We start from the raw sequence: 17,286 nt of genomic DNA on the forward strand, positions 1-17,286 counted from the left end.
CATCTCCACCCTCCCCTAGCTTATCTCTCCATGCTTCAGGCTCTCTGCCTTTATTCCTGATGAAGGGCTTTTGCCCGAAACGTCGATTTTGCTGAAGCTCCTCGATGCTGCCTGAATTGCTGTGCTCTTCCAGCATCATTGATCCAGAATCCATTCCTAACCTCTGGTGCCTATTTAATTAATGTCTATGCTCTGCCAACGATATATCATTCCCTTATGTCTTTGTTCAACCATATGCTTTTCCTTTGTTCTTTGTTACTGACAGAACTTATGTTAGCTGCACCTTCACCTGAGAGGGCAGGTACATCTTGGATAAGTGTGTTAACCAGTCACATGGCACCTTCAAGAGAACAGCACTCCCACTGTACTGCATTAGGAGCATCAGCTTCTATTGTAGCTTGCGACTTTCAAGAATGAGACTTACACTCCCAGTCTCCCAACACAAAGACAAGAACTTCTTCAGTGCAGCCACTCCTGACTCTCTGGTACATGGACTAAACCACCATTATAAAGAGGACAGGAAAGTGCAATTGTGCTTTGTTTCTGATTTAAGAGTTGGAATTATCTTTCTGCCTTCTATGTCCCTGGGATTTATCTATTCCCGTCCTGCTGTTTAATATTATCTTCATCAATCTTTTTAAATGAAAATCAATCTCACTTCCTGGACTCACCATGAATCTCCTGTCCAAGCCTCAACCAGCATGCTTTCAACTAATTCATTTGTGGTTTCATTAATGTAGATATTACTGAGCGAGGTTAAACTGGAGAGTCTTTTCCTCTCCTTCTCCACCGTACTCTTTTGGGAGTTAAAACTGATGCCTTGCTCTCCAACCCAAACCCATCAATACACAGAACAACAACAAAAGGTCGGTTGATCCTTCTGCTCACTAGAATGGTAACCGTTAAATATGTATGAAATACCACCTCCGTTCCTGTGTTCACATGCCTGTGATTCATCCCACAGTGACTGCAATGAGAGCTGTGCTGGTGGTTACCAATCAATGTGAAATATGAACCTGTTAAAGTTGAGTCTGATTCTATGCAGGTTTGTGTTATATGTACGTATGGTGTCAGAACAAAGTAAGAAATAATTTAAATCAGAATATTATTGGAAAAAGAACATTTAATGCAGTCAAGGGAAATAAGGAAAGTGCATTATTTGTAGGAAGTGATGGTGAAAGAAAATGTGACACAGAAATTAAAATAATAAAACAATAGAGACAACAAGGAACACAGGTTTGTTGTGAGCTAAGGCCCTAAATTTCCCTGGGGCTTGTCCACGTTTTATATTGAAAACGTAGCAAAAAACAAAAATTCTTTTCCCAAATATAGCAGAGATGGTGGTGGTAGGGAGGAGGGTCATGGATGAAGCTTTCAAATCTAACACTGGCAGATGTTTGTGGTGTGGGACTATATGGAGCAAGGACAGGTACATGAGAGCTGCCATAATCTAACTGAATAGGAGAAAAGGTTAGAGGGGCTGAATGGCTCTTTCTGTTCCTGTGTTTTAGGTTTTCTCAAACTCTGGCTCAAAGGATCCTCAATAAGTTATTTCAGCTTAACATTATAGCAATAGAAAAACCTTCCAAAGTTTGTTTATTTGTAGGATGTGACCACTAAACTGAGAGACTTGATGGACCATTTCAAGGGATAGTTGAGACTGAAATACATTGCAGCAGGTCTGTAGAGTCATAGAGATATACAGCATGGAAAAAGACCCTTCGGTCTAACTTGTCCATGCCGACCAGATAGCCTAATCTAATCTAGTCCCATTTGCCAGCACTTGGCCCATATCCCTCTAAACCCTTCCTATACATGTACCATCCATACGCCTTTTCAATTTTGCAATTATACCAGCCTACACTACTTCTTCTGGCGGCTCATTCCATACACGCACTACCCTCTGTATGAAAAAGTTGCCCCTTAGATCCCTTTTAAATTTTTCCCCTCTCACTCTAAACCTATGCCCTCTAGTTCTGGACTCCCCCACCCCAGGGAAAAGGCCTCGTCTTTTTACCTTATCCATGTGTCTGTCATGATTTATAAACCTCTATAAAGGTCACCCCTCAGCCTCTGACGCTCCACACATGTAAGCCGGATTAGATAAGGAGAATAGTTTTCTGAACCTAAGGGAGAGTATTGAACCTGATTATGGCAATTGATAGAAAATTGACAGCCAGCATTACTAACACCAGCTGACAGTTCCATACTTTGCCAATCGATTTGAAATTCCATCGGCTGTCATGGTGGGATTTGAACTCTTGTATTCAGAGCACTGGCCTGGCCCTCAAGACGCTAGTGCAGTGATGTTACCATACAGCACAGGCTCCCCCTGTATCCTGCAGGCAGTTGAGTAACTTTAATATGTTTCATTCATTGTGTTGGTATGACCAGCACTTAGTGCCCATCAACATCCTTTTGATGGTGGCAAGCTACCTCTTTAGCCCACGGCACAGCAGTTTGAGTACATTTCTGCAGCTTTAAAGACCATTGTTAAGGCTAATTATTGTGACCACCACATTGCTCTAGATCTGGAATCACACTCATGATAAAGCTGACAGATTTTCCTAAAGACATCAGTAAACAAGGTGGGCTTTTATAATAATTTCGTATTTTGATAGACATGATTCCTGAGTCTAGCATCTTATTTAATATTTTAGTTAATGGAGTGAATTTAGATTCTCTGCCTGCTATAGTGGAATTTGAACTGAAGCTCCCAAACCTCATGCCTCTTGACTACTCATCTGTTAACATTACCCCTCTACTGCCATCAGCTTTATTACCGCAATACCCGTGTTTATTTCAGCTTTGCACTATTAGCTACATATTTTTTTTAAAAATAATATCTCAGTTCTCCAGCTGTTTAATGACACACACATCATTTTGAATGGGAACATTGCAAGATGAGTGAAACAGGTTGGCAGGATCATTATCTCCTTCAAATGCATGAATCACAGAAGGTTAAGAAGCAGGAGTAGCAAATGATTAGGAAGGCTAATAGCACATTCTTGTTTATTATGAGAGGAACTGAATGCAGGAGTAGGAAGATTATCCTTCAGTTACACAGGGCATTGGTGAGATCACTTCTGAAGTACTTTATTTTGCTCACTCATGGGATCCCGGGATAAGATCAGCAAGATCAGCAAAGTTAGATCACATGGAATCCAGGGAGAGCTAGCGATTTGGATACAAAATTGGCTTCAAGGTTAGAGACAAAGCAATGGAACATTGTTTTTCATGCTGGAGGCCTGTGACCAGCAGTGTGCCACATTGATCAGTGCAGAATCCACTGCTTTGTCATTTATATAAATTGTTTTGATGTGTATACAGGAGGCATGGTTAGTAAGTTTGCAGATGACACCACAATTGGTTGTGTAGTAGTCAGTGAAGAAGGTTATCTCAGAGTACGGAAGGCTCTTGATCAGATCGGCTAAGGAGTGGCAGATAGAGTTTAATTTAGATAAAGGCATTTTGGTAATGCAAATCAGGGCAGGACGTATATACTTAATGGTAAGAAGGTCCTAGGGAATACAGTATTGCCAAACAGAGAGACCTTGGAGTGCAGGTTCATAGTTCCTTGAAGGTGGAGTCACAGGTAGAAAGGATAGTGATAAAGGCATTTGGTGCATTTGCCTTCATTGGTCAGTGCATTGAGTATAGGAGTTGACAGATCAAGATGCGGCTGCACAGACACATTGGTTAGGCCACTTTTGGTGTTCAATTCTGGTCTCCCTGCTATAGGAAAGATGTTGTTAAACTTGAAAGTGTACAGAAAAGAGGCAGCGAGTGGTGATTGCTGGAAAATATTCAGCCTGGAGTCCAGTTACTAGTGTGTGCCACAAGGATCTGTTTTGGGACCACTGCTGCTTGTCATTTTTATAAATGACTTAGACATAGGCATAGGTGGATGGATTAGTAAGTCTGCCAATGACACTAAAGTCAGTGGACTAGTGGACAGTGTGCAAGAACGTTGCAGGTTGCGGGGGACTTAAATAAACTGCAGAATTGGGGTGAGAGTTGGCAAATGGAGTTCAATGCAGATAAAAGTGAGGTGATCATTTTGGGAAGAATAACCCCGGAAGGCAGAGTACTGGGTCAATGGAAAGATTCTTGGTAGTGTGGATGTGCAGAGGGATCTTGGAGTCCATGTACATAGATCCCTGAAAGTTGCACCTAGGTTGATTGTGCTGTTAAGAAAGCATGCTGTGTGTTAGGTTTTATTGGTAGAGAGACTGAGTTCCGGAGCCATAATGTCATGTCATACAAAACACTAGTGTGGCTGCACTTGGACTATTGTGTACAGTTCTGGTCGCCCCATTACAGGAAGGATGTGGAAGCATTGGAAAAGGTGCAGAGGAGATTTGCCAGGATGTTGCCTGGTCTGGAGGGAAGGTCTTATGAGGAAAGGCTGAGAGACTTGGATCTGTTCTCATTGGAAAGAAGAAGACTAAGAGGGGATTTGATAGAGACATACAAGGTGATCAGAGGATGAGATAAGGTAGACAGTGAAAGTCTTCTTCCTAGAATGATGATGTCAGCTTGTACAAGGGGGCATAACTACAAATTGAGGAGTGATAGATTTAAGACGGATGTCAGAGGCAGGCTCTTTACGCAGGGAGTGGTAAGGGTGTGGAATGCCTGCCTGCCAATGTAGTTAACTCAGCCACATTAGGGAGATTAAACAGTCCTTGGATAAGCACATGGATGATGATGAGATAGTGTCGGGGGATGGGCTTAGATTAGTTCACAGGTCAGCGCAACATCGAGGGTCGAATGGCCTGTTCTGCGCTGTATTGTTCTATGTTCTATTCCCCTAACCACCCAGGCTCCAGTGGAAATGGTCCCAGCCTAGCCAGCCTCTCCTTATAACTCGACCCTTCCATTCCTGACAACATCTTATAAATCCTTTCTGAAACCTCTCCAGCTTGGTAATATCATCCCCATAACAGAGCGACCAGACTGGACACAGTATTACAGAAGAGGCCTCACCAATGTTCTGTACAACCTCAACATGACATCCCAACTCCAATACTCAAAGGACTGAGTGATGAAGGCAACTGTGCTAAATGCCTTCTTAACTACCTTGTCTATAAGTGACACAAACTTTAAACAATTATATACCCTGTGTTCTACAACATCATCCAAGGCCCTAATTTTAATTGTATAAGTCCTGCCCTTTTTTATTTTACCAAAAATGCGATACCTCACATTCTTCCAAATTAAATTTCATCTGCACATTTCAGCCCATTGACCCAATTAATCAAGGCCTCTTTGTAATCTTAGATAACGCTATGCACTGTCCTCAAATTAAAGTTGGTGAAATTATACAAAATGAATTCCCACTTGTAGTCAATCAGCCTACTGGTTCAAAATACACTCAATCGCTTCCTACTGTCATTTTTTGGAGTAACATTATAAATTCACCATTTGTGAGGTTGCAACATAAAACGCATTGGCAATTCAGCTATTTTCCTCAGTGAAACGTAGAAAATAGGAGCAGGAGGAGGCCATTCGGCCCTTCCAGCCTGCTCCACCATTCAATATGATCATGGTTGGTCATTCTGCTCAGTACCCTGTTCATGCTCCCCTGATCTACCATTTGATCCTATTTACCCTAACTATAGTTATCTCCTTCTTGAGAACATCGATGTTTTGGCTTTAACCACTTTTAGTGACAGGGAATTTTACCACTGTCTGGGTGAAGAAATTTCTCCTCATCTCAGTCCCATATATCCTACTCCACATCTTTGGATTGTATCCCCAAAATAGTTTAATCATTACATTTCCCTTTTGAACACATGGTTCTTGCTCCAGTTTATGGATCTTTTAGATACTGATTTCATCCCAAACTGGGTCTTTCAACATTTTCTCTCAGATCAGATCCTGTCCAATTGCTGCTGCTTCCCTCAGGTCAGCCTCTACACAGAGAAATTAATTAATGTTTACGACCAAGAGTTACCATTTCTCAGTCTAAGATTGCCAATTCGTATTTGCAAAGGCACAATAACCTCATGCTGTCCACTGATGGGAAGGCAAGCAGCAAGACAAAACCATCTAAATAGTGGCAAAACAATCAGGGAGAGGGAAATTGGAAGTTCTAGAACAAGAATTAGTTCTAGAATTGGATGTACTCAACTCCATGCTCTAGAGTCTGATGCACGCAGATGGTTGAATTCAGGAGTCATGTTTATAAAATCCAGTACAGAAATCAATGTTCTTGAATCAAGCACAAAGTAACCACAGGATTCCACAATTCTTTAGCCATTTGGATATATTTCCATTCGTAATGAGGTGATAAACTGCTGCTGTGTATCCAGTGTCTGCCGTAAAAATTCCTCAATTGTTATCTGCATTGACTTCAGTAGAAATTTTTAAAAAGGGTGATTTTAATAATGAACAGTTCCCACATGATGTGAGGTTTATGGCCCAACGAGGAACTGAAAACCCAACCATAGTATTTCACAGCTTGCTATAACGTGCAATGGCAACTAAAATCTCCAGCAGACACAGGAATCATAGATTTCTACATATGAGCCCACTCCATGCTTCCCAAAGTCTTCACAAAACCACCGAAGTTTACATTGTGGAAGGAAAGCATTTGGCTCATAGTGTCTGTGCTAGTTCTTTGTTATGATATAAATCCGACTTCTCTCTTGTCTCCTCATAGCCCTGTGTCTTCTGCTGATCACATGTAACAGCAAGTTGTAGCATTCAGCACTCATAAATATAAACAATACAACCAGTTTCGCCACAAAACACACAAATCCAAACTTTGCTTATTCATATATCAGGATTCTAGGAAACTCTACACAATTACTCTTTACAAGAGATGCATAATCATCACAGGTTTCCACACAGTAGTCCCAATAGTGTTTACTTAATGTGAGGTTCAGCATTCTTCAAATTAAAAAAGAACAGAATTCTCTCAGGACTTCTGAAGAACATAGGGCAAAGATTGATGATAAGCTGAACATGGACTAGTTTCTTTCTAATATTGAACAGTTAGGCTTTTAAGATCTCCAAAGCTTCTGTGCTTTGGGATTCATTTACCACATAATAAATCTCACTGCTACAACAAAAGCATAGTGCTATCATGCAGATCACAGTTGATTTAATGGACTATGGTAATATTCCTCAGTAAAACAGAGGCTCCATAGCTCATTCCATTGTCCACAAGTCTGACAAAGTGCCTCAAGATCTATACGTATCGGTTTCAAATGCGGCGAGAACTCAAACACCTCAAAAAGGTCTGGTTGGTTAAACTGTGAGAAGGTAATACACCACAAGGACAGTACAGATATAGTGGGGTCAAGGATCTGGATTAGTGGTGCTGGAAGAGCACAGCAGTTCAGGCAGCATCCAAGGAGCAGCGAAATCAACATTTTGGGCAAAAGCACTTCATCAGGAATAAAGGCAGTGAGCCTGAAGCATGGAGAGATAAGCTAGAGGAGGGTGGAGGTGGGGAGAAAGTAGCATAGAGTACAATGGGTGAGTGGGGGAGGGGATGAAGGTGATAGGTCAGGGAGGAGAGGGTGAAGTGGATAGGTGGAAAAGGAGATAGGCAGGTAGGACAAGTCCGGACAAGTCATGGGGACAGTGCTGAGCTGGAAGTTTGGAACTGGGGTGAGGTGGGGGAAGGGGAAATGAGGAAACTGTTGAAGTCCACATTGATGCCCTGGGGTTGAAGTGTTCCGAGGCGGAAGATGAGGCGTTCTTCCTCCAGGCGTCTGGTGGTGAGGGAGCGGCGGTGGAGGAGGCCCAGGACCTCCATGTCCTCGGTAGAGTGGGAGGGGGAGTTGAAATGTTGGGGCACGGGGCGGTTTGGTTGATTGGTGCGGGTGTCTCGGAGATGTTCCCTAGAGCGCTCTGCTAGGAGGCGCCCAGTCTCCCCAATGTAGAGGAGACCGCATCGGGAGCAACGGATACAATAAATGATATTAGTGGATGTGCAAGTAAAACTTTGATGGATGTGGAAGGCTCCTTTAGTGGGGTCAAGGTTCACCTTAGACAATAATGGAAAACGAGCTGTATTGCAATAATGATGATGTCTAATGCAGTAAAATGTCCCAAAGCACTTCACAGGAGGTATCAGGGAATAAATATTCATATCAAGCAACAGAATAAGTGATTAGGACAGATGGCCAAACCTTAGGAGAAGTGATTGATTTTCAGCAATGTCTTAAAGGTGGAAATAGAGATAAAAAGAGAGAGAATTTGTGGTAGGGCAGTTCAGAGCTTAGTGTCGAAGAGTGTGGCACTGGAAAAGCACAGCCAGTCAGGCAGCATCTGAGGAGCAGGAGAATCGACGTTTCAGGCATAAGCCCTTCATCAGGAATGTCTCCTGATGAAGGGTTTATACCTGAAACATCGATTCCCCTGCACCTCAGATTCTGCCTAACCTGCACCACACTCTTCGATTCTGATCTCCAGTATCTGCAGTCCTCACACTCTCAGAGTTTAGTGTCCAAGCATCTGAAGCTACAGTTACAATAAAGTCAAAGAAAGTCGAAGATGCTCAAGGGGGTGATTTGGAAGAATTTCTAAAGGTTAGCGAGTTGGAGGAGGATCAATATACAAGGGAGGCCCAGCTTCTGACTCACTGGGAGCAGCGTGCACAATGTTCACATCTGAAAATAAAGCAGGAGCAGCTGAGTTAACCATGGCCAGACTTTCAGTCTCCTTTTTTTTGGACAGGAAAAGGGTAAGAGAGAGAATCAAAAGACAACACATTGTGTGGCCAGGGGAGAGAAGGTGGCTGTGAGTTCTCAGTGAGTTACCAGGCAGAATATAGAAGGAAGGAGAGCCTCTGGTTGAAGCATACATTCTGTGGCAATCTAAAAACTCCAGAAGATTTGTCCTGCCGAGCATGGGAAAATAATTTATCAGAATGGACCTTACCTCTCATAATTCATCAATTCTCTGAAGGCAAAGGATGGGATTTGGTGAAGCTGGGAATATGGGAACTGTTTCTGTAAGGACCGCAATTCTATAATGTATTGTATATATACAGTATGAGATTACAGACCATGTTAAGGCACTAACAAAGATTTTTTTCTATATTTTAGAATATTGCTAGCTATAGGGTAATATTTAGACAATGTTATTTTAAGTCTTATGTTACAGTCAAAGTCTTAAAACATGGAATTTTGACACACAATTCTTTTAGGTCAATCACCATTTTTTTTAAAAAAGCTGCCAGTCTCCATAAACTGGAATGAAATTCTCTACAAAATGCAGCTGCATTGTCTCTGATATAATGCGCTAAAGATGGCAAGTATTTTAAGAATAATCCCACTCCCCCAGACGAGCACAAAGCACCTGAGAAGACTAAGAGAGGATGCCTCTTTGTGAAACTACCTATTTGGAGCTGTGGGTCCCTTGAGACTGATAGGCTCCAGTACAGGATAATATGTACCATTGATGGTGTCCCTGGTCATAGTTAACAGCAGTGACTTCCACACAGTATGAAGGTCAGAACAGAAGTGAGACAGGGGGTATCCACAATAAATCGATTGCCTTCGTGGCTTAGTTTCCTGTTTTGAACTTAGTTGCCCCTTAGGTCCTTTTTAAATCATAGCCCTCTCACCCTAAACACGCTGGGTGAGTTAAGTTAAAATTACTCTGGCTTGTTTAATCCATTACACCATCCAACACCCCATTGATAACGTAAAAACATAGAAAATAGGAGCAGAGGGCATTCAGCCCTTCAAACCTGCTCTATCATCCATTATGATGGGCAGCACAGTGGCTCAGTGGCTAGCACTGCTGCCACACAGCACCAGGGACCCTGGTTCAATTCCACTCAGATGACTGTGTGGAGTTTGCACATTCTCCCTGCGTCTGCACGGGTTTCCTTCAAGTGCTCCAGTTTCTTCCCACACTCCAAAGACGTGCAGGTTAGGTGGATTGGCCGTGGTAAATGCAAGGTCATAGGGATAGGGACTCTGTTCGGAGGGATGGGCTGAATGGCCTGCTCCCACACCGCCGGGATTCTATGATCATGGCCAATCGTTCAGTCAACAGCCTGTTCCTGCTTCTCCCTTTAGCCCCAAAAGCTTCAGCCAAGCTCTTCATGAACTCAGACAGAGTTTTTGCCGATGACTGCTTTCCGTGGGAGCGAATCCACAGGCTGAGCCCTGTCTGGGCAAAGAAATTTCTCCTCATCTTACTTGTAAATGATTTACCTTGTATCCTTACACTTGGACCCTCCTGCCAGTGGGGACATCCTTCCTCCATCTACCCTGCCTAGTCCTGTTACAACATAGCTATTGGACATTCCCACCCGCGGTGCGCACAACACGGGTATCCCGCCTCCCCAGCTGCACGTTGTGTGTCCTGAGACTATCAACAGAAAGTGCCCAGTGGCTGCAGGGCACGTCGGTTTTGAACAACTGAGAACTTTCCTCGGAGAAAGTGAGGGCTGCAGATGCTGGAGATCAGAGCTTAAAAATGTGTTGCTGGAAAAGCGCAGCAGGTCAGGCAGCATCCAAGGAGCAGGAGAATCGACGTTTCGGGCTTACGCGGCCCGACCTGCTGCGCTTTTCCAGCAACACATTTTTAAGCTCTGAGAACTTTTCCTAGTTTGTCAGAAGAGGTTGCTGGAACTGAGCACTGCAGGCACTGCGGTTCGGAGTACACCCGCAACAAAAGCAGGTTGCAAACGCTCGCTCCTTTTCAGCGAGCCCGTGAAAACAGGGCAGGCGAGGAGAGGTAAATCAGAGCAGGAAGCAGACAGCGGGCTTCAGGCAATGCACTGTGGTGTTTCAGCAAGCTGGCCCCTTTTGAGTGACGTTCCCTGGGCACCAACAACAGACTATTCAGGTCGCCCTTATCACAAAGTTTATTACCCCCTTAATTTAACTGTCACAGCCTCCGTGAAGGGAAAAGAAAGGTTTATTTTTCCTCCATTTTTCTCCCCCTCAGCCTCAAGATCAGCGCCTCTCCCTCGCCAGCAAATCACAAAGGCAGAGGAAGGCGAGCAATCTCAGAGCTCGCCGCTGTTAATTACAGTGTTCAAACATGCAAAATATAGACTGGGGACATAATGTCACACTGCAAAATAAAAATCAAACGGCAGCATTCACAACCCACCGGCAGTCAAAGAAAGTGCTTTTTTTCTTAAAAAAAGAGCTTGCTATTTAACAAAATTGAAATTATAATTGTTTGTGTACAAAAAGGAGGCAGTAGCTAATAATGTCACAGACCATCTCAGACCCACGTGAAGGGATAACAGAGCCTGAGATAATTATAGAATGCGGTAACTTTTCTCTTTCTGCACGGAATATAATTGGGTCCTGCTGGTATCTCTTCACTTGTGAGGAATTAGGGATCCACAATTAGTCACATTACTGCTGAAGTGTTAGTCAGCGATCTTACAATGAAGTATAATTTTGAATGTTCCCGCCTTCACCCCTCATTTACATCACTCCCCCCCCCCCCACCCCCAGCACCAGCAACACCCACCCTCCTCAGCAAAAACAAAAAGACAAGCTGCAAGTGGTCCTGAGGACAAAAAAACAGAGTTCCTGTACAGTAGCCGAAGATCATTGCGCCATCAGTCTTATTGCCATTCCTGGGTTTGCAATCGGTTATAAAAATGAGCCGGATTGGTACAGCCGGGGTATGAGGCAAACTTTACCCCCATTAACACCCCCTTCCTCTGCCTCGCTCACGTCCCCCCCTCCCCAATCCCCAGAAGTGTCGATCTGGTTTCAATATCGCCTCAAGAATCCAGCTAATTCCAATATCTGCTTGAAACACTACGGGTGGACACAGAAAAAGGCTGCTGCAGTTCTGAGCTCTTTCAAAACATTCCCATCCCCTGGAAACAAAAACAACAACAATAACAATAAAAACAATCATCAGGGCTGGGTGCCTCAGAAGACCGCTGTCAAAGATGTGCAATTGTCAGACGCACCCCCCCCAGTCCCCCCGCTTCCCAATACCTTGTTTTTCTGTCGACATCTTATTGCGGGTGAACACCAGACAGCGCTTCAAACAAGAGGTGACCCAGATGTTGTCTGATTCGTCGGAGAATTAAAAAACGACATATAAAACTGCCGCTTTCTGTAAAATCAGCTGTGCCGGGTCTCAGAACAGAAGGGAATTATAATAACACTGATGGTGATGAAAGGGGGCGGGAGCAATCGCTCTTAAAGCCACACCGTCCCTTCACTCAGTTAGCCATCTCCTGCCATCTCCTTGGTCTCAGAGAGAGAGAGAGAGATACTGTATACTGAAGGGTTAAGAACGGCCAGTCGGCAGCAGTCTTGGACAACCGAATACATTTTATGTCTATAGATAATAATTGAGGAGATTTAGTCAGGATTCAGAATTGACATTTTTCATTTAATCGCTTACCCCAGAGTTACCCTTAAATTATAACCACACGACGGAGAGAATCAAACAATTTTTTTTAAAAAACCGAAAGAACTGCGGATGCTGGAACACCGCAAACAAAAAGAGATTGCTGGAAAAACTTAGGAGGTCTGGCAGCATCTGTGGAGAGAAAGCAGAGTTAACGTTTCAGGTTCAATAACCCTTCTTCAGAACTGATGGGAGCCAGGGAAACGTATATTTTATGCAAAGGATGAGGTTGGGGAAGGGGGAGGGGGGGGGGGGTGGTGAGCGAGGTATGGGTTAAGGAGTAACAGATAGGTGTGGGTAGAACCGGAAGACAGAGAATAGTTGGACATACAAAGGGGAAGATAATGATCAGCCTGGGAGAATGAATAGCTGTTAATGGAGACTGTTAGTAGCTAACAGTGGGATGTGTGTGATAGCAAGGCCTGATGTGAGGGGCTGAGGGGGAAGCATGGGGAAGGTGCTCAAGCATTAAAATTGTTGGACTCCGTATTGAGTGCTGAAGGTTGTGGAATTCCAAAACGGAAAATGAAGTGATTAGATTACTTACAGTGTGGAAACAGGCCCTGCAGCCCAACAAGTCCACACCGCCCCGCCAAAGCACAACCCACCCATACCCCTACATTTACCCCTTACCTAACACTACAGGCAATTTAGCATGGCCAATTCACCTAACCTGCACATCTTTATACCGTGGGAGGAAACCGGAGAAAACCCACGCAGACACGGGGAGAAAGTGCAAACTCCACACAGTCAGTCGGCTGAAGCGGGAATGGAACCCGGATCTCAGGCGTTGTGAGGCAGCAGTGCTAACCACTGTGCCACCGTGCCACCCACAGCTCCAGCTTGCTCTGAGCATCACTGGAGCACTGCAGCAAGCCTGAGATAGAGATTTTGGCCAGGGAACAGGGTGGTCCGCTGAAATGGTAGGCAACTGGAAGCTCAGGGTCTTTTTTTGCGGGCAGAATGCAGATATTCTGTGAAGCCATCACCCAGTCTACATTTCATGTCACCAGTGTAGAGGAGACCACATTGTGAGCAGCGAATACAGTAGATGAGATTGTGGGAAGTACAGTATAGAACATAGAACATTACAGTGTAGGACAGGCCCTTCGGCCCTCGATATTGCGATGACCTGAGAAATCAATCTGAAGCCCATCTGTCCTACATTATTCCATTTTTGTCCATATGTCTATCCAATGACTATTTTAATGCACTTAAGTTTGGTGAGTCCATTACTGTTGTAAGCAGTGCATTCCACACCCCTACTACTCTCTGAGGAAAGAAACTACCTCTGACATCTGTCCTGAATCTATCACTCCTCAGTTTAAAGCTCTGACACCAGGTATTAGCCATTACTATCTGAGGAAAAAGGCTCTCACTGTCCACCCTGTCTCACCCTCTGATTATCTTATAAGTCTCAATTAAGTCACCTCTCAACCTTCTTCTCTCTTACGAAAATAGCTTCAAGTCCCTTAGCCTTTCCTCGTAAGACCTTCCTTCCATATCAGGCAACATCATGGAAAGTCTCCTCTGAACCCTTTCCAAAGCTTTCACATTCTCCCTATAATGCAGTGACCAGAACTGTATGAAATTCTCCAAGTGCAGCCACACCAGAGTTCTGTACAGCTACAGCATGACCTCATTGTTCTGAAACTCAATCCCTCTACCAATAAAAGTTAACACACCATATGCCTTCTTAACAACCCTATCAACCTGGGTGGCATCTTTCAGGGATCTATATACATGGACACTGAGATGTCTCTGCTCACCTTACCATTAGCCGAGTGCTCTGCATTCCTGTTACTCCTTCCAAAGTGAATCACCTCACACTCTTCTCTGCATTAAACTCCATTTGCCACCTCTCAGCCCAGCTCTGCAGCTTATCTATGTCCCTCTGTAACCTACAGCACTGTCCACAAATCCACTGACATTAGTGTCATCCACAAATTTACTAATCCATCCTTCTACACCCTCATCCAGTCATTAAAGTGCTGCTTTTCCTGGAATTTATGTTTGGGCCCTCAGGTACTGAGGACAGAGGAAGTAAACAGACAAGTGTTACATATTTTATGATTGCAGGGGAAGGTGCTGTGGGAGAGACGGCATTGGGAGTGAAGAACGAGTGGACCAGGGTATCCCAGAGGGAATCGTCCCTGTGGAAGGCAGACAAGGGAGAGGAGAGGAATATGAGTCTGGTGGAGGCATGCCACTGTGGGTGGCAGAAATGGAAGCTAATGATCCTCTGGATGTCGTTGCTGGTGGGATGGTAGATAAGGACAAGGAGGACCCTATTGCTGGTGTGGGTGGGGAGAGAGACAGTGAGGGATGAACTGTGGGAGATGTTGGAGAAAGTGAGGACTGCAGAGGCTGGAGATCAGAGTTGAGAGTGTGATGCTGGAAAAGCACAGTAGATCAGGCAGTATCGAGGACCCGGTTGAAGACCCTGTCAATAATGATGCTTGGAATCCTCGGTTGAGGAAGAAGGTGAGCATTTCAGAGGCTCCCTTGTCAAAGTTGGCTTCATCGGAACAGATGTGACTGAGGCAGAGGAATTGGGAGAATGGAATAGAGTCTTCACAGGAAGCAGAGTGTGACAATATATAGCGCTGAAAAATGTGTTGCTGGAAAAGTGCAGCAGGTCAGACAGCATCCAAGGAGCAGGAGAATCGACATTTCGGGCATAAGCCCTTATGCCCGAAACGTCGATTCTCCTGCTCCTTGGATGCTGCCTGACCTGCTGCGCTTTTTCAGCAACATATATTTCAGCTCTGATCTCCAGCATCTGCAGTCCTCACTTTCTCCCAGTGACAATATATAGTCAGGGTAACTGTGGGAGTTGGTGGGTTTGTGGTGGATATTGGTGACCAGCCTCTCCCCAGAAATGGAAACAGAGATGTTGGGGTAAAATTAAAACAAAGATCAGAGTACACAAGGAAGAAACAATGTGAGCCTCATTAATTGTGACAGACTCTGAGCAACTTGATGGGAGGAGATCTGCCTCCCATTTATTAAACTCGATGTTTAATCTCAGTGAGGTAACAAATCTCCATTGTCTGGGCCACATTGATGGAGAATGGGGTCAGGGCCTTTGCTGAATCCATTATGCAGAAGGTTCATCATGATAAACTGCTTTACACCCTCAACCATTTCTTGACGTCATGTTGAATCAAAGTGGCTGGATTGGGATCTGTGATGCTGGGGACCACTGGAGGAGGCTGAGATGGATCATCCACTCAGTACTTCTGGCTGAAGATTGCTGTGAATGCACTGATGTGTTACACTCATTCATCATTAAAGATCGGGATATTTGTGGAGTCTCCTTCTCCAGTGAGTTGTCTAATTGTCCACCACCATTCATGACTGGATGTGGCAGGATAGCAGAGCTCAGATCTTGAGTTGCTAGATCGGTTTGAAATCTGACCCATTTAGTACAGTAATTATGCCACACAACACGATGGAGGCTAGTGTCAATGTGAAGGCAGGACTTTATCTCCGCAAGGACTGTGCGGTGATCGTTCTTACCAATACTATCATGGACAGATGCACCTGCAGCTGGCAGATTGGTAAGAAGGAGGTCAAGTATGTTTTTCTCTCTTATTAGTTCCCTCACCACCTGCCGCAGACCCACTGTAGCAGCTATGTCCTTTAGGACCCGCCCATCTCGATCTGTAATGCTGCTGCTGAGTCACTGTTGGTGGTGGACATTGAAATCTCCTACCCAGACTGCATTCTTGCCACCCTCAGCATTTCCTCCAAGTGTTAATTAACATGAAGGAGTTCAGCTGAAGTGCGGTGGGTGTGGGAAGTGGTGATCAGCAGGAGGTCTCCTTGCTCATATTTGATCTGAGTCTGTGAGACTATGTTGGGATCCAATCATTGTTGAGGACTTCCACAGCCCCACCTGCATCCCTCTGTGCTGCTACTCGTGTTGGGTCTGTAGAGGATGGGTCATTGTCTGTCAGACAGGATTCAATTAAGGTGACTATTCAAGTAGATGAGAACTGTTTGACTTTTCTATGAGATAATTGTGTCCATTTTGACCGTGGCTCCAGATGTTGGGAAGGAGGGATTTGTAGGATCAATGGGGTTGTGTTCATTATGGTCACTTCTGCTGCTTCAGCCAATGGTGTGGTGGTTTGTCCAGATTCATTCCTATCTTTAGACTTCGTAATGGTTTGATACAACTGATTGGCTTGCTGGGTCACTTCAGAAGGCCCTTAAGAGTCAGCCACATTGTTTTGAGTCTGGAGTCACATGTGGGCTAGACCATGTAAGGATGGCAGATTTCCTTCCTTAAAGAACATTAGTGAGCCTGTTAACCTCGACTGACCATGATTAAATGGTAATTAGTCAGCTTGTGTGGCAGAAACCAAGCTGAGTGTCAGCAAGTTATTGCTGAGTAAGTGCTGCTGGATAGCACTGTCAATGAGCCCTTCCATGAGGTCAAGTAGAGATACAGGCCATTCAGCCCATTTCAGATCATAATCATTATTTTGTTGGCAATTCTTGGTGATGCATCTATCTTTCCCGTTCACATCTCCTCTAGTCACCTCTTGTTTCTTTACTGAACCCAGTATTATCACAGAATCACAGCATTACCACAGTGCAGAAAGAGGCCATTCAGCCCAGTGTGCCTACACCAGTTCCATCACCTGGTGCCAATCTCCTGCCTTACCCGTATATCTCTGCACATCATTACTATCCACATAGTCATCCAATTCCCTCTGGAATCACTCAATTGAGCTTCCTTCCATCACGTTTCCAGACAGTGCATTCCAAGTAGTGCCTATTCAAGTGCGTTGAGATTTGAACAATATCCTGGGTTGGGTCAACAAGTGTCAAGTATCATTTGTGCCACACAAATGTCAGGCAATGATTATCTCCAATAATACACAATCTAACCAGCATAACTTGACATTC

At 44.3% G+C, this 17,286-nt stretch overlaps 1 protein-coding gene across 1 annotated transcript in view; it reads right to left on the reverse strand.

Annotated features, from left to right (window-relative positions):
• LOC122541179 (proline-rich transmembrane protein 1-like) overlaps positions 1-12,158 on the reverse strand; it is a 72,398-nt gene extending 60,240 nt beyond the window's left edge. Inside the window, exon 1 of the mRNA XM_043677805.1 lies at positions 11,946-12,158. Within this exon, the coding sequence (XP_043533740.1) occupies positions 11,946-11,964 (19 nt within the window). The 5' untranslated portion in view covers positions 11,965-12,158. The remainder of the gene's footprint in view (positions 1-11,945) is intronic.
• Positions 12,159-17,286: the final 5,128 nt, after the last annotated feature.

This window comes from Chiloscyllium plagiosum, chromosome 37 (assembly GCF_004010195.1).
Source record: "Chiloscyllium plagiosum isolate BGI_BamShark_2017 chromosome 37, ASM401019v2, whole genome shotgun sequence".
Taxonomy (NCBI): domain Eukaryota; kingdom Metazoa; phylum Chordata; class Chondrichthyes; order Orectolobiformes; family Hemiscylliidae; genus Chiloscyllium; species Chiloscyllium plagiosum.